Source organism: Dermacentor variabilis, chromosome 2 (genome assembly GCF_050947875.1).
Source record: "Dermacentor variabilis isolate Ectoservices chromosome 2, ASM5094787v1, whole genome shotgun sequence".
Lineage (NCBI taxonomy): Eukaryota > Metazoa > Arthropoda > Arachnida > Ixodida > Ixodidae > Dermacentor > Dermacentor variabilis.
Window position 1 is genome coordinate 85,326,913 of NC_134569.1, and position 17,775 is coordinate 85,344,687.

The 17,775-nt window shown below is 44.5% G+C and overlaps 1 protein-coding gene across 4 annotated transcripts in view; it reads left to right on the plus strand.

Moving 5' to 3' along the window:
• ctrip (E3 ubiquitin-protein ligase ctrip) overlaps nt 1-17,775 on the plus strand; it is a 149,989-nt gene that overhangs the window by 40,000 nt on the left and 92,214 nt on the right. For 3 of the 4 annotated variants that reach the window (XM_075681177.1, XM_075681176.1, XM_075681178.1), the window contains exons 8-15: nt 1,142-1,422; nt 3,649-3,741; nt 4,314-4,710; nt 6,448-6,512; nt 6,601-6,680; nt 7,338-7,494; nt 11,933-12,080; nt 17,195-17,484. In XM_075681177.1, the coding sequence (XP_075537292.1) occupies nt 1,142-1,422; nt 3,649-3,741; nt 4,314-4,710; nt 6,448-6,512; nt 6,601-6,680; nt 7,338-7,494; nt 11,933-12,080; nt 17,195-17,484 (1,511 nt within the window). The remainder of the gene's footprint in view (nt 1-1,141; nt 1,423-3,648; nt 3,742-4,313; nt 4,711-6,447; nt 6,513-6,600; nt 6,681-7,337; nt 7,495-11,932; nt 12,081-17,194; nt 17,485-17,775) is intronic. The other variant, XM_075681179.1, reaches the window with a different exon arrangement.

Genomic DNA, 17,775 nt, shown 5'->3' on the forward strand with positions numbered 1-17,775 from the left:
TGTGATGGACAGTCCGCAGTTTCGTCTGTCGTGCAGATTACAACCCACCTGCTGTAAACATGGGATAGTCCTATATATTGGAGAAAATCCTTCTATGCAGTAGAAGTCAAGCCTTCAAAGAAGCAAACCTTCTATGCAATAAAATATTGCCATAAAGTACAGGTCCACTGTTAAACTAAGAACCTCACTGGTATTCAGTACAGCATAATGTCACTTATTCATTAGTTCCAGAGGAAAAAAAAGCACTTGATTCTACTCGCATAAATTCTATTGATAAAAAAATATTTTCCAGCCCTTCAGACACTAGAACTCAGCTGTATTCAGTGCTGGCATATTAATTTGATGCCTCCTTTGATTAAAAGTAAAGTGTACTGTATAACTTAATTTCTATGCACCTAAGTTCCTGATGGCTCGCTACATTTTTATGCAATGCTAGAAGACTCGAGCACGTGCAGCACCACATTTCCTTGCTCGAAATTTTAAGCCTTAAATTTTTTGAAAAATTTCCAATATTCAATTCGAAATCTACTATTCAGTATTCACACATTGCTATTGTCAACCTTATCAGTCTCCTTTGAACATGTCATGTTACACAGCAGCAAGTTGCTTATTAAAAGTGAGAGCATGTTAGTTTTCTGTCATTCGGTTGTGGCAGCTACTGCTGCGTAACACTGCACTGCCTTTGGGATCAGCTCACTTTCCTTGTTTTCTTGTTTCCTTGCTGGAGTACAATAAATCCATCATCATACCATTGCCATCATCATTGTCGTTGTTGTGCTGTGGCCTTGCCGTTGTAGTCACGCACATGCTTGCACGACACACGATTGCTTGTCTTATGCGGACATGTCACACCATCTGGTAACACTTCGTGCACCCAAGTTATGATAGATAGATGAAATTCCCACATTGTGTGGGGTCTGCATAATTCTTGAAATATTTTAACAAGTTTGTAGGTGTGGCTCTTATAGAAGAATATATGGTATTTAAATGTAGACAATTAGTGATGTAGCGAAATGCAGTGGAGATTTTTACAGCTTCATTATATCAGGGCTTTACTTTTAAGAATAGCTAGAGCTTTCAGTGGCACAAATGACTAACAGCTTTTCTATGATACTGAAGCAAGATCTTTCTCTGTGTGCAGGCAGCAGAGCACAGCAGCTTCTGGCAGGGCTGCAGTGTGGCGAGGAGGGTCAGCAACTGCAGGCCACCATGGAGATGTGCCAGCTTTTGGTCATGGGCAACGAGGACACACTAGCGGGATTCCCTGTCAAGCAGGTGGTGCCTGCCCTGACAGCTCTGCTGGCTCTTGAACACAACTTTGACCTCATGAATCACGCCTGCCGCGCGCTTACCTACATGATGGAGGCCTTGCCTCGCTCTTCAGCTGTGGTTGTTGATGCCTTGCCAGCGTTTCTTGAAAAGGTATGTCTCTTGAAGGAGCATACATCTTGATGAGTAACTTGTAGGCCAGTTAGTTGTGGTAATCCATACTGGTAGCATGAAGCTGTTAAAGCTTGGAGCAGTTCAGCGACTTGGTACAAGACCTACCACCATGAATTTTCCCATTTCTTTTCCTTTGTTTTATTTTGTGTGTTAACATGTTTACATAGGCTGGCCTGTAACAACTAGTCTTTGTATCACACAATCTAGAGTATATTGATAGATAAATTGCCGTAGTTGCTTAGTGGCTATGGTGTTGGGCTGCTAAGCACAAGGTCCCGGAACCGAATCCCAGCCATGACGACCACATTTCGATGGGGGCGAAATGCAAAAACACCCATGTACTTAGATTTAGGTGCACGTTAAAGAACATCGGGTGGTCCAAATTTCCTCAGTCCCCCAGCGTGGCGTGCCTCATAATCAGATCGTGGTTTTGGCACATAAAACCCCATAATTTAATTTTTAATTTAGTTGATACAGAAGCTGTGTGACACGTAGGCTAGCCTCCTACCCATGTTGATTCTCATTTGGCTACTCTGGAGGTCTTGCAATCATGTGCATTGTCTAAAAATCTTGTAGCAGACAAACCTTAGTCATAGGCTCTGATTACTGTGGAGTGATAGTTTTTGACACATAAGGCATGTGTAAAGGCACTACAGCTGTACAGCTTGCATAAAAGGCATACATAACATCTAAACATGGCATTTTTATGAGCAATGCAAGTTTATTTCTCACCTTATGCACTTCATTTCTTTGTTAATGCTAGCCTGAACTTCAGGCTTGGAGTTCATTGCGTGCAGCGAGGGGCATCTGTGGTCATCAATGTCTGCTATAAGTGCGAGATGGGCTGCAAGTTGAACTGATGAGTTGCAATATCACTGCTATCAACCTCAGCAACCTCTTAAGGCCCTTCCCGAGTGTTCCAGCTCCCAGACATGCTACAGTCATTTGTTAATTCGACCCTAGCGGGAACAACAACAAAATTGATTGAATTATCCGGCAGGTTGAATGAAACAATATGCAAAAAAAAAAAAGTCAAAGCACGCTGCTGATTGTATGAAGGTACTTGTTGGATTCTAACACGCCCCTGAATAAAGCACATGCCCAATTTCTATGTGTCCAAAGCAAAAAAATTATGTGGAAGTGACATTAAAGCTCCTAACAAAGTAGAAATCTAATCCACGCACAATTTTTTAGCAAGACGCACGGCAAGGGGCGTATGTGCTGCATAATGGAGGCCAATTTCCTAAAAATCTGCTTCCGCGTGCAGTTTTTGTAGTCAGCTATGCCGCAATAAAATTGTGTTATGCGGAAAAGCATACAGACGTCGCGAAGGTGGTTTTTGGTTTCATATCTGATTGCATCGCGCAGGCAATTTTTAGCCGCATTTTGTTAAGAAAAGGTGTGCATTAAAGTGCGCAAGTAAGCACCGTAACCAGACATTGTGAATTCTGGTTATTGCTTGAAAATTTTCCTGTGGCAGGCAGAAAATGGGCATTTTGTACTGGAGATTTGATGTGTGTTGAATGCGTTCTTTGTCCCCAAGCTTCTTTAAGGCAGATGCTGCCACCAAAGTGGTTACCGTAGGGGTCACCATAAGGGTCATGCACGTTCGTGCTGACTGGTCTAGTTTGAATTATCTGGTGAAAGCCAATTTTAGGATCGAAATAACAAATTTTTTGGCCCATTGAATTGCATGGGCATCACCTGGGACCTTCAGTCCGGAACTACTTTACTGAAAAATCAAATTAACCGGAGCCAAATTAATCAAAATCTACTATAGTTGCTTCAGCTGCACATTTTGCACTTCTATAGGTTTCGAGAATGTAAGCTTTTGTTGTAATATGATGTGTGGTTACAAGTGTAGAGGTGATCATTATCAACAGCAGTAGCCAATATTTGTCCACTACAGGACGAAGGTACCTCCCAGTGATTTACAATTACCCATGTCTTATGCTTGCCGATTCCAACTTGCACATGCAAATTTCTTCATTTCACCAGCCCACGTAATTTTCTACCATCCTCGAATGCACTTCCCTTCCCTTGGCACGTATTCTGCAACTCTGATGGTCCACCAGTTATCTGCCCTAAGCATTTCTAACCATTGCTGACAGTGTGGGCTGAGTGTAAAATTGCTTGCTTTTCTTAATCGCTTTATTGGTTCTATTTTGTGATACTTTATGCCTTGTAATGCATTCTCTCTTCCAGCTTCAAGTCATACAGTGCATGGATGTTGCTGAGCAATCCCTGACTGCACTGGAGATGTTGTCTCGGCGGCATAGTAAAGCTATCCTGCATGCGGTAAGGAAGATATTGTACTTAGATTACTTAGATGTAGGTGCACGTTAAAGAACCCCAGGTGGTCAAAATTACCGGAGTCCTCCACTATGGCGTGCCTCATAATCAGAAAGTGGTTTTGGCACATAAAACCCCATAATTTAATTTTTTTTTTAATTTCAGCAGATTTGTTAATGTGAAAAATGCTCATGGTGCTAGAGAAATGTGCCCTGCAGCACATAGGTTTCATACTTGAATGACATATGGCACATAGGTGCAATGGTATGTTTTGCTCGGCAGTCTGTAGGTGTCTGTGCATGTGAACATTCATGCACTTTAATTGCAAATGCTTCTGTGCCTACTCGTGATGCATGCAGACCTTGAAGAGAAACTTCGATGCAAGGCTACTCTGTTGAGTAACAGTACACATTCTTCGACAAAGCTAAGATTTGGAAACAGAAAATGCAAACTGGCTAATTTGCAGATTAATTAAAATAAGACTCGCTGTATTGTCAAGGTTGTACTGTGTCGGAGCTAATCGACGGATGCTTGAGGGCAAAGTGAGTGCCTTTATTTTTCCTGTGCGGTGAATGCAGCGTGGGGTGTCGGCGTGCCTCACATACCTGGACTTCTTCTCCATGAGTGCTCAGCGGGCAGCACTGACGGTGGCTGCCAACTGCTGCCAGAGCCTGACAGCTGATGAGTTCCCACTGGTGGGGGACTCTGTGGCGCTGCTTAGTGGCCGCCTCTCACATGGTGACCGCAAGTCGGTTGAGTCAGCCTGTCTGGCACTGGCACGCCTGGTCGACTGCTTGGCGGCTCAAGCACCTCTTCTCCAGGAGGTCGCTGCCCAGGGTCTGCTACCAGCTGCTCAGGGTCTCCTTGCTCTCTCGCCACCCCCAGTGTCATCGGCCACCTTTGTAATGGTGGTCCGTATGTTGGCTGTGCTCTGCGCTGCTTGCCCACATCTTGCGGTCCAGTTGCTGAACAACAGTAAGGCACCATTTATTTTAGGATGGAGAGGGATGACTGTCTTTGACTGAAAATTTATTTGAGCTGTCCTGAAAACTTCTGGGGATTATACAGGATTTTTTGCTGATTTCAAGCGTGCTCTCTGCAAAATTACATGTAGAAGTCTAGCTTGCTCTTACGGTTCTTGCTAGACTGCATGCCAGTGTTTCCTACAGAAATTGTAGAGTGTAATAAGGATCATTTTGTCATCCGAGCTGTTCTGGAAGTGAAGTGAAGTGTTGAGCATTCAGAGCTTGTCTTCAAACAGGCAGAAATATGTTGACAATGTTATAGTTGTTATACTGATATTTCTAGTACATATTGTACCCTAGCTTTGCACTGGCCCAGCCCCCAGCTTCTAAGCAGAAACATAAATGATCAAAATTCAAATGTACAGAAGCCAGGAAAAGCTTATAAAGAATTTCAAAAATGCAACAGAGAAATTCAGACATCGTTTCTTTAGTGCCTGTTGACTAGGATTATCTGTGCAGTCATACGAGCAGACAAGACAGGACAGCACGCGAGTGTATTCTAGAAGAGCTGATTGTTGGGCTAGTTGGTTTTCCATAATTGAACTAGTAACATAGCGCAATAAAAACTAGACTCAAGAAAGGTGGACGAAGACAAACGCTACTTACAACTGTTTAATGTAAGGATAGAATTGTAAATATATGTCCTTTTGTCATGGATGCGCATAAGAAGCAAGAAGAACAGGCACGTGCGTATCAAGGGCGGTTGAACAAGAAATCAAATTTAGGATGAAGTAATCAGATAGAAGGCTCACTTATACACCCTGTCTGTTCTTCTTGATAAAGAAGGCCTCCAGTGCTTGTGAGTGAGTTGTTTTGCTGCAGCAGTCGGTTATTGTTCACATCACGCAAGAGACGGGATCCAAAACATGGCATCCACGACTTGTTTCCGACTGCTGGAATCGCTTCTGGTGTATCCAGGCAACAAAAGCATAACTTTCGAGATCCATTTCTGTTAATCAGAGGTAACTGCTGCTGTGGCATGGATTTGTGCAACACTTATTGTGATAATTTTCTTTTTGACAAGGTCATGACTTGAAAAGCAGGCTCATTGCATTCGAGTTTTTAGGTAAAGAAATAACTGAAGTGTCACACAATTCATCATGCCACAAGAGCAGTCAGGAAGTGGTGTGTTGGACCAGGTGATAGGTTTGTCATGCATTCTAAACCATTGGCATTCAAAAATACAGTTGATAAATGGGCTTTGTCCCAAGAAAGGAATGCCAGTACTTCTGTATGTGGTTGTGCACAAGTGTTGAGAATGAAGACTGAGCGAATGCTCTCTGTCAGAGGACGGTGAGCTGTGACAGAGCTTCCAGACTTCTCTGGAGCTTGCATTGGAATTCAGCGGTGGTTATGACTTTAACCTATTATTGTTCCCAAAGCTAAGTGTACTATGTTGCCAATGGAGATAATAAAGGCAGGTGCAAGTGCTTTTACAGTACTTCAAGGCACATACAAATAGGAACAACCACATGTCGCATCCCTGCAGTAGCTGTGTTGGCTAAGCATGGCTATGAGGTTGGCACTTTGCCAAGTGCCAACTTCATAGCCATGCTTGGTAGCCTGTCCACTATGACATGCTTGTGACCTTTGGTAGTTAAGTCGGGGGTGTTCTGGGAGGGTAGTGTGCTCAATTAATGCCAGTCTTCTTGGTTCCAAGATGCATGCTCTCTTTTTCCATTTACAGATATTGCTGAGACACTACGTTTTCTTCTCATGGGCAACTCGGATCCACTAGGAGATGACATAGAGGTAACCATTACATCAGTCACATTTGTTTTCATCATGTAGAAATAGAACCTCAAAAACTGCGATGTGCACTTCTTTTCAACTGAAGCAGTTCTGCGTATTTTTGCCTCCAATGTCTCAGCTTGTTCCAAGGAGTCCTCAAGAGCTGTACGAGATAACATCGCTGATAGCGTAAGTGATAGGCTGCTTTGATTCCTATTATAATGTATCCTGAGTACCCTGAGAAATGCAGTGCTCACTGTTGTCAAAGTGAGCATGAAATGCACTACTGCAGATTCAAATCTGTGTTAGTCAATGAGGGCACTTATTGTGAGCATGTAACAGTAGTAACGAATTGCCACTCCAGTTTTTCCTCTTTTCGTGGGCTTCTTTTACTTTTATTTTTACACAGCGAAATAAAGCACCGCAACTATTAAAGCTCCAATTTCTTCTCTTTACGACGGTTCCAAAATGGTGATGTTGTGTCAAAGAAAGCCATGTGATCTACACCTCGCAACACCAGATTTTCTTCTTGATTTTTCTAAACCTTTATTTCAATATTTGCCATGTGGTAACACCTGAAGATTGCAGGGGGAAAAAAAGGAAGTTTTGACCAGATAGACTATTCTAATTGTTGAGTTCCCCTCAAAGGGGTGGAGCGGTAAACTTGAGCGGTGGGCACTATTTCCCTGCTGCCCACAGTACACAGAACATGTCACCTTGGTTACATTTGTGACTTGGTTAACCTCTCATGTGTCAGTAAACTTAACTGTGACAAAATTCTTGTTCTTAAGAGCATTCTATGTGAGCTGTTGGTATTGGGTGAAATGGGGTCCACTTCCTTTGCAGGGAGCTAATGCCAGTTCTGCCCCAGGATGGCATCTTCGTGGTGGACTCCCTTTTAGTGAAGCCGAATGCCCACCAAACTGATGCAGTGCTATGGAAATGGAGGGATGATCGAGGGCTCTGGCATCCGTACTCCTCCATCGACTGCAAAATCATTGAGGCAAGTGTCATGGTATCTGGCAAAAATGTGACATTTAGAAATGATTGAAGTGTTTTGGTATCAAGGCTTTTAAATTACACAGACCATGCGCGTCATTTATTTCACAGAAGTTGCTACGTGACATACTGCAGACTAGGAAATCTATGGATCGTCATTTTGTGTAATTGCTTGTGATTTGGCAGTTGATGAGGCAATTGTCAGCAAGGGCACTGTGAAAGTTGGCTTATAATTTCCTGGCACACGATTAGCAAACAACCACTTGCATATACAGTCGAAACCTGCGACAACGAAATATTTTTGTATTCCCGGCAAATGCCCATAGGATTCAATGCATTTCGTACCTTTCAACAATGAAATCTCACATCAACAAAATTTGCGAGAACCTAACCTTTGCAAATAAGCTACTCCCACAAAGCTAGCAAGCTTGAAAATGTGCTCAAATGTGTTTGCTCTGCACTAAAATTTCGTAAAGTACCACCACATTACGCTCGGGTTGGCGTTGCCATTTTCGTTTACAAAAACAACCATGCAGTGGAAGCGATCACGTGCACTGGAAACACATCATGGCCTCCATCTTGTTTGTTGATTGCTGTTTGAAGTGGTACACATGTTGCTACCAACATGTTATGATGCTTTTTGCACACCTAGTGCTGCACATAATGTGTGGCTCAGTGAGAAAAGTGCAGCAAAAACAAAGAAATCCACATTCCACCGATGTGGACTTGTTTATTGCTCTTAAGATCACGGCTGCATTGTGAACTGCTACCCATTTCGCTGCTACCCATTTTGCTACCCATTTCATTTCGCTGTGATTGAGTGATTGTCTGGGAATATGTGTCCCTTGCTTCAAGAATGCTGGTTTCAATGTGACCCGACAGGCATTGTGTGCGGATTTGGCAGCCGATGTAGATATGCACCAAGGGGCCGTAATCTTGATCTGTTGCCTTTGGGAATGCAAGATGCAATCACTTTTGCACTCTGCACTGGATGTGGCGGCATCTACAGGCGACAGCATCCACTGGAAAAACATTGCTGCGTGTGTGGAGTGTTGTTGCTCCGCATCTGGTGCCAAGTTACACAAGATTTCACAAATGTGATTGTATCTGCGAAAGCAATCGGCCGAGAATGCTGCTCCATGCCAGTGCTGCCACTGCTGATCGACGCATGGCGCGCATTTTGTGCTATCGGCAATGTGGTGCTGGTATATCCTCGAGTAAGGCTTGCTATAAAGTAGGCTACTAGAATTTTTACAGTAAAGTTTCGTTCTGCAACGTATTTCCTATATGTGCTGTCATTTTACAACAACGAAATGCTTCAAAAGCACCTCTTTGTTTCTTTCTTGGTTCCCCACTGATTTCGTTATTGCAAGGTTCAACTGTAGTCTGCAGCCCAACCTTAGCATCAGGCATTTTTGCCATGTACAGTAAAAGCTCATTAATTCGAATCTCACGGGACCGTGAAAAATGTCGAAATTATCCGAATGCCGAAATAACGAATGAACAGGGAAAACATTAAAATCAGGTTGGAGAGGCATACCGTATTTACACGATTGTAAGTCGACTCGAATGTAAGTCGACCCCCCCATATCGCTTGCCCGAAAAAAAAAAAAAAAAAAAAACCGAGGGCGCATTCGATAACGAAAATTTATTAGTAGCTGACATGGTCACTGGACTACTCGTCTTCACTAGTGCTGCCATCGTCATCGTTGCTGCGGTCCCACAGCGCGTCGTGGTCTAGCGAAATTTCAGATTTGGCAAACGACCGCACCAGGACATCTTGCAGAACAGCAGCCCACGCCAAATGCACCCAACCACACGCAGCCGTCAGGGAGGCTCTTTTGACAGGTCCGGTTGGCGTAATTTCGCAGTCTTCTGCCGCCAGCCACTCGTACTCACGGCGGAGCAGAACCTTAAAATTAAGCCGAAGGTCCGGGCTTGTTTCATGACTACGTCACACTTCACTGGCAGGGACCGATCACGCATTTCAGCGACGCTGCCGCAAGCTTAGCCTACAGCTCCGGAAAGCGTCCAGACTTCGGCACGTGGGAAATTTCTCACTTGCCGCCACAGGGTGAAAATTTCGCTTCGCTGCAGTCGCCACTCTCGCACCACCCGTTTAGAAACATCGAAATTGCGGCCCGCTGCGCACTGATTTGTTTCTTCGGCGTAAAGGATGGCAGCCCTCTTGAACGCTGCTGTGAACGAGTGCCGAAAGATTAGTGGGCCTGCAGCACTCATGACGACTGGGGAATCATAGAAGTAGCACGTAGCCGGCAGTCAAGTGGAGCGCGTCAAAAAGTTGGTCAAACCAATGCCAATGCCTTTAAACAGAGAAAGAGAAACCCGTGAACGGTGTCTGCTCTTCCATGAACTACCGATACTCCCCGCAAGCGCCGCTGTTCTAAGGGTGCTGCCGCAAATGGGAACAGCGCCGCTTCCATCAACTATCGACACCCCTATGAGTGTTGCATGCACTGTAAGACTCAAAAATGTTGAAAAACCCTTCCGAAAAGCGAAAAAACACGCGGGATAACGAAAAGATACGGGTAGGACCATAGAGCAAACATAAAATTGTAACTACGTTGTAGCTCTCGTTGGTATCGCTTTTTTTTTGGCGGGGCCATGTTTTGGTTTCGATTGTAAGTCGACCCCCCAACTTCAGACTTTCAAATTTTAAAAAAGGGGTCGACTTACAATCGTGTAAATACGGTACCTTTATTTACTGAAGTATTTTGCAATAGTAGTCTGCTTTTTCGTGAAGATTCTGGCTGTCACCACAATTTTTCTTAATTCTTCCAAGCGGGAACAGCCCGCAAATTGTAGGAAGTGCTCAGGCAAACCTCCTCCAATATCATAAGCGCCTCGTGAAGTGCTCATCGCTCTTGTGACTCCATCGCTCTCGTGAAGTGCAATAAGGTCGCGGCTGCACCTCCTTGCATGACTTTGTCTGAATCATCGTCTTCCTGGGCGCCTGTGACATCATGGATAATTTCTTCATCAGTCAGGAGACCAGTCGTGGCGACACAATCATCATTCGCGATGTAGTCCTGAAGGGTCACATCTGTGGAAAGGACAGCATTGAAGGTCGGGCAGTCATCATTGGTGGAGTTGGCTGACACCTTGCCGGCTACTGCCGCATGCTTGGGCCTCACAAAACCGCTGTGCCGAAAACAGTTGGTGATGACTTGCGGAGGTGTATTTTTCCACACGTGGGCGATGATGTGCACTGTGCCAAGTAAGTCCACTTCATACAGTTTTCCAACTTCTGAGCATCAGATCTTGCTTCTTGCTTCTTGCTTCTTGCTTTCGAAGGCTTGAATAATCTGTTGTTCATTTTTCATGTATGTTCCCAACATGTTCCGCTTCATGTTGTACTTGATTATAACATGCTGTTGCGATTCGCCATTCTTCAAAGCCTGCAAAATTTCCACCTTAGTCTCCAATTTCTTGGCTTCATACTTCTGCCGCTTTGCCGGCGTTGCCATCACTGTAGCCGCACGGTGGTGGTGGCATGTAAAACACGGTCACAACGAAAAAAGAAAACTCCGCAAGAAGAGATGATGCTGACTCGACAACACAAGGGAAAATGGCATCAAAGGCGCAGTGGAGCAAAGAAAGAAGACACCGACGTTCGGTTACACTGCAAACGCCCCCATTAATTTACGACGATGGCAATGCCTCGCAGGTTTAGGTTTCACTCCAGGGGTGCCAGCGCTGCTTTACCACTTTTTCGTGTAGCGGCAGCTGTCAGCATTTGTCCGAATTAAGCAGTGCGGGGCCAAATTCTGACGAATTAATGAAGGTTTGATCCCATAGACTAACATGCACTTTGGCCGGGACTAATAGAGCCGTCTGAATTATCCGAATTTCAGAATTAACGGGTGTTGAATTAATGAGCTTTTACTGTATGTGGAGGTAGAAGTGTTGGGTGGCAAGCACCGTAACTTTCTTACTCTAGGTTTCTTAAGCTGTAGTAATAGTTGGCTGCGGTTTGTTGGATGCAGTTATAAATAGTGGCATGTGTACTGCCATTCTTGCTCTTTTATAATGCCATGGTGTTACACTTGATTTTTGTCTGCATTTAGCATTTCATCAAGATCTGCATGCTGTGTGAGATAGTTGTAGCTTAGCAGCTTTTATTTGTGTATCTGACCCCAAGGTTTATATATGTCAAGAGTCAAACTAATCTAATCTATTTAGCATTTTTGAGGTGGAGATCTATCTTTTTTGTGTTTGCTGACGATAGCTTCTGTAAAAATTTGCAAGCATCCACTTAGAACAAAGAATGTTTGCGTGTTGTTGTGTGCTTCACTATAGTTGTGTTTTAATCCAACAAAATGCTTTGTCAGGGTTTTGAAAGTCCTTGAGAACCCTTGATTTTTCCTGCAAAAGCTGCTATGGCTGGGAAAGCCTTGCCAATCTCCTCCTGCCTTGCACAGGCGGCCCACCAGTCAGGCGAGGATGAAATCAGCCTTTCCACGATGGGCAAGACCTACACGCTCGACTTCAACCTCATGCAGCAGATCAATGAGGACACTGGCACTGCAAGGCCTGTGCAGAGGGTCACCAATCAGGGCATGGCCCAGAGTGAGTCTGGCACATTTGGCTATTTTGACACATTTTGCCACAGCTATGACGCATTTTGCATCAATTCCGACGAAAAATGAATGTATTCGTTGCTTGAGTAAATATGGTATATTCTATCATGTTTTGACCAAACCACTGGGGTTATAATAAATAGATTATATAGATTAGATTATATACATTATAAGAGAAATGTAAACGCACCTGAAAGCTTAAAATTAGGGGTGCATGAATACTTGAATACGGAATAGAATAGTGAAAGTTCGAATAATTCGGTTCACGAGTCAGATACAGTTAAACCTCGATATGGCAAACTTCAGTATAACGAGATTATCAATATAACGAAGTATTAACTTTTCATAGCTTCTTGTCCGCAGAACACCATGTATTTAGAATCTCAATATAACGAAGTGGGTTTGTATGCGATTTCAACATAATGGAATTTCACTGCCGCTGCATAGTAATGTTGAGACAATAAATGGAAACTTCGGGAGACGCAGATGGACAAATGATCGAATGACATAGGGCTGCTTGCAAACGCACCTATCAAACTGCGCCATGAGCGACAGGGGAGGTGGAGCTGCAGCATGTTTCATATGAGGTCCAAGTGCGATAAGATCCTATGGGCCCACAGTGCTTTAGCTGCGAGTGAAAGTGTGTGAAGGTGAGACAAGAAAGATGGTGGCTTCATGAGTGCCGCCTTCGCAAGCGAGCAAAGGGAAAGGGGGAAGGAGAGTGAGCTCGCAGTAACGCAATCAAGCGCGCTAGAGAGGTCGGATTATGGGGTAAGTTGGCGCGCGTCTCAATTTCTAGCATTTCAGCCATGGCTTCGCAAGGCTGTAAGCGCGGCTAACTGAGCACATACGCAGCCGCACACCCTGCTTCAGAGGTAACCTGCCGCATGTGCTAAGAGCGGGCATGCGGAGAGGGCGTGGCACTGTGTAAACTCTCCTACCGTGCATGTAAGCTGTATTCCCGAGTCTCGATCACGGCTCCCCGCTGCTGGCGCTTTTCCTGATGGTGTGGTCCCAGTGCAGGCGATGCTGTCAGCTGCAAAGGCAAAGTGCACGCGAAAATGTGGCTGGCTTCACTTAATTTGTACTGCCGATGGGAAGATATCATCCACGTGCCTGGCATGAAGCTGTATCATTCGTAGTAGACTCCTAAAGTTATCATAGTGAATTGCTTCCTCATTCAAATTTGCTTTTTTTGATTGCCTGATAAATAAGAAAATTCTGTGACCCCTTTCCATGTAAGCCTGCTGTTTGTGGGCGCTGGCTATGCATGGAGCAGTGATAAGGTCACATGATGCGTACAGATTTGCCCGATGATACCTCACCTGCCGCAAAGTTTGGATAGTCCTTCTGTATGTTGGTGAAAATCTGGAAAGCCAAACTTTCTGTGCGATAAATAACATTACTGCAAAAAACACAGGTCCACTAGTAAACTCGTATCCAGTACAACAGAATGTCTCAAGTTCATTAGTTATCAAAAATTCATTAGTTTCAGAGGGAAGAAGCACTAGGCTCTATTCAACAGAAATTCTATTCATAAAAAAAAATTGTCCAGACCTTCATATACTAGAACTGAACTGTAATTTGGTGCCTTTATTAAAAGTAGGCCATACTGATAACTTGCTACATTCTTCTTATGCAATGCTAGGAGACACCCGAGCATGTGGAGCTCCGTATTTTCCTGCCTAAAATTTGTTAAGCAGTAAATTTTGTGAAAAATTTTCTAATATTCTATATTTGATTCGAAATCTACTATGCTCCGTTTCATGCATAGCATGCAATAGGCTGGAAGCTATGGAAGTAGGCTGCAGAAAAAAAAAGAAAGAAAAAAGCTAGAATGTATCATTTCACGCGTTATGTGGCTGAGTGGCACAAGGTGCACGCATGGGGGGTGTAGGCTATGCAGCACCTGGGTTCGAATCTCAGTATGGCAAAGTTTTTCTTCCCCCCCCCCCCTTTTTTCTTATTCTTTAAAAATAAGAATCGTTGAGCAAAAAAATTTTTTTCTGTGGTTGCCTGCATTACAGCAGACTTACCAACATCCTATAAGCTCTGTAAACGTAATTGATGAATTTTGTATGTATTGACAAAAATATATATTTCAGCATTGTTGAAAATGAACACACAAGTTTATTTTTCAGCAATATTCAGTAGAACCCAACAAGCACTAATATAATGACGTAGAAAGGACATAACCGACGGGATGTTGCGCTTTCTTCTCTGTCCTACCCCCAATCTCAGTTTCATGAGGCATTGTTCTATATCAAAGCAACTTTCAATCAGCAGTTCTCACGTAAGATAAGCAATGCAAGCATTCCCTGGGTTATCATCATTTTCCAGAAGCCTACAAGCAGTGCTACACAATTAAGATACGAGACACACGGGTTTGGGTGTACAAACAGTTGAGGATGCCAGGCATGGTATTTTTAATGGGGCCTGATGAGGGGCCCTTTCAACAAGCTCTACTATACCGCTCGATGCTGAGCTAAACTCATCAGGAGAGTCACTTGACCCACCAGTGCTAATAATGACCGGCTCGATTTGATTATCTATAGCATCCCGTTCCCAGGCCTGATCTTCGACATGCTGGGCATGAGCGCGAGAGTTTGCCCACATTTGTTAGGTTACTGATGCCAGTGCATCTGGTAAGAGCTGTTCAACATGCGCCAAAGTAAACTCCTTGTTTCTCATGGCTACGTGGCCTTTCATGACCCCCCATACATTCTCGATTGGGTTAAATTCACAGTGGTACGGAGGCAGTCTTAACACTTCATGACTGTATTGAGCAGCAATATTGTCTTTACGGTACACAGCGCCAGCGTAGGGCACACTCACTCTCTTTGAAAGTTCCAACAGTTCGGCACGAACCATATCTGAGCTCCAAGCAATTCCCCTCATAAGCCATGCTTGGATGTCACCTTTTCGTGTCGACACTGTGGGGACTTTCTAGAGCGACACTGTGATGCAGCGCATTATCCATAACAATGACGCTACTGGTGGAGATGTTGGGCAAGAGTTTAGTCGTAAACCAGTGTTCGAAGTATGTGCCATCCATATGCAAATGGTAGTCCACATTACTGCTTTTCTTGGCCCTGAAGAAGTCTGCTACACCGTTAATAAATCCAGTGTCACTGCTTTCTGCATGCACAAGGATGGGGCTGCTGTACGTTTTGTTAGGCCCCTTAGGAAGGCGTCCTTAAATGGTGCCACTGTGCTGTCTTGCCATACCTGCTGCTCGGTATGGCCGTCATTTACCCACTATTCATCCAGGTAAATGATTGTCCTGCGGAAAAGTGGGATAAACATATGTCTCTATAGCGTACCTGAAGTCGTGTTCACAACGACAAAACGCCTGAAACTACTCGGGGACAGCTTGCAGGTCGATCTCTCGCTCATGAGCACGTTCGAACAGTGCGGTTGTGGAAGGCGGTATGGCGCTGTGGTAGCTTCAACTTCATAGCCACAAAAATTGGTCCCTGCGCCAGCGTGCAAACGACAAATAAAACACAAACTAAAGCACAGGCTGCTAGATCGCAGCCATTAAAGTGTGTAAACATTGTTTTCTATTTCCAAGCACCAAGAATACACGACAAAAGAACTCAATGTGCAAGTCGCAAAAGTATTAAGTATGCGTAGCTAATATAAACCGCGTACTTGCCCTGCTTCCGGAATTTCTTGATGGCTCTCAAGTACCTCTGACGCCAGGCGATTATAGTGTGTTTTAGTTGAGCGTGTTTACGCTCCGCTAAGCAGCTAAGCGGAGCGGAAGCACGAATGCGCATGCGCTGCCCGCTTAGCCGTAAGCGGTCTAGTGGAGTGAGGAACACGGTCCACTTAGAAGCTGCCTGAGTGGAGCGTGCTGCGCAGCGCTTTGGCTAGCGTTGGCGTCAGAAAGGATTGGATTGGCTGCGGAAAGCAAGTGCGCTAGCTATCACATGGCGTTCCTCAAGACGGCGCTTTATTTTCGATTGGATAAAATGGACCGGTAACGCATTACAAGCGCACGTCTAGATACTTCATGGAGAAATAAGTTAGTGTTTTTATTTTCTTTCATTACCCTGAATTTGGCCAGGGGGCGCTGCAACTACAAAAGGTCCGCTCCGCTCCGCTAAACGTATAACTAAAATGTGAAAATCGCCCGCCGCTCCGCTGTGGCTTAGCGGGGCAGCTCGGAGCGGAGCGTACTGTAAAGACGCTCAACTAAAACACTCTTACGTCGTCGTGCTTGATGAGCGCCTGCTTTCGTTTATCAAAAGGGAAGCTGATGTCATGCAACAGCCTCCATAATGTCGTCTTCGTGAACTGCTGTGAAGATTTTATCACGAATTGAAAATGTTTTTTCAACATACATGCCATGTACTTTAAGACGAACAGCGTGTAGTGTAAAGCTATCATGCTTGACGAAACAAGAGCTTGTTAGAGTGACTTTGCGAGGTCTCTTCTTCGGCTAAGCCAGTCGGCCTGAGAGACACTCTGTCATGTACTTTGCGACAGTGCGAGCGGACACTCCAGTATCAGCACTCACAATATCAAGAACTTTGCAGACTGTCTTCGGGAAGCGTGCCCTTGTCACTGTCTAGACGTTGACGATAAGTTGCTTGCATTGCCTTGAAAACTTCTTAGGAGATATCTTCAAAAACAAACGACAAGGCGATGCGCTTCCAGCTGAAGCCAGAGACACCATCTTCTTTGTGTCGGCTGTTCGGACGGGGCAAAACCTGGCACAAACTAAGAAGGATACTTAAAGTACTATGACGCTTTCAATACTGGAGCTTTAAGCGTGCACAAATCGTGTCTGTTAACAAAGCAGTAAATAAATACTAATATTATATTTGTGTTTACAGTATCCTTATTTTATTGCATTTGAGCAGCGTTGTGCGCTACTCGTCGCAAGTATAGCGCCGTATTACGCTCCCCAGCTTTGGCAGCGTTGCACGCTATGTATGAAACGGAGTTCACTTATAATACACTAATTAGCATGGCTGACAGCATAGTTTTCCTGCAAATATATAGAAACCAGCCATCTGCAGCTGGAAATTACTTGAGGTCGTGAGCAGATCTCTGCAACTGTGTGAATGAAATGTTTGTTTCTTTACATCACAGTGCTCTCTGGGGGCGCTTCAGCAACTGCTACAGGGGCATCATCGTCTTCTCCTTCGTCTTCCTCCTCTTCGCCATCCCAAAGTGGCGGAGGGGCTGCTGCCACAGCAGCTGATCCACGTGCCATGTGGCTTCGCGAACAGAGCCACGCTGGGGGTCGAGCTTTTCTGGGAGCCCTGTTTGGGGCTCTACATGAGGTATACAGCAGTTCAGCAGGACCTGCCGTGCGGCATCGCTGCCTGCGAGCACTGCTGCGCATGGTGCACTGTGCCCCTGCACCTCTTCTGGCAGAGGTGTGTTGAGAAGGAACTGCTTGTGTGCACCTTATTGCTCTCTAAAAAATAACAATCCACACTAACAGAATTTTGTTTATTTGTGCCTTGGTTTATGCACCAACTTTTTCATTTTGACATTGTGTTCTTTTTTCCAAGGCCATCGTTTTTCTTGAGAACATATGCCACCATAGCCTCTCTGCACTGTACACTCTATTGCTTGGGAACATTTTTTGTCACATTCGTGTTTAATATCTCGTGCAACATTTCTTGATGCAAATGTATAAAGCCAGTGTGTAAAAATAGTCAAAC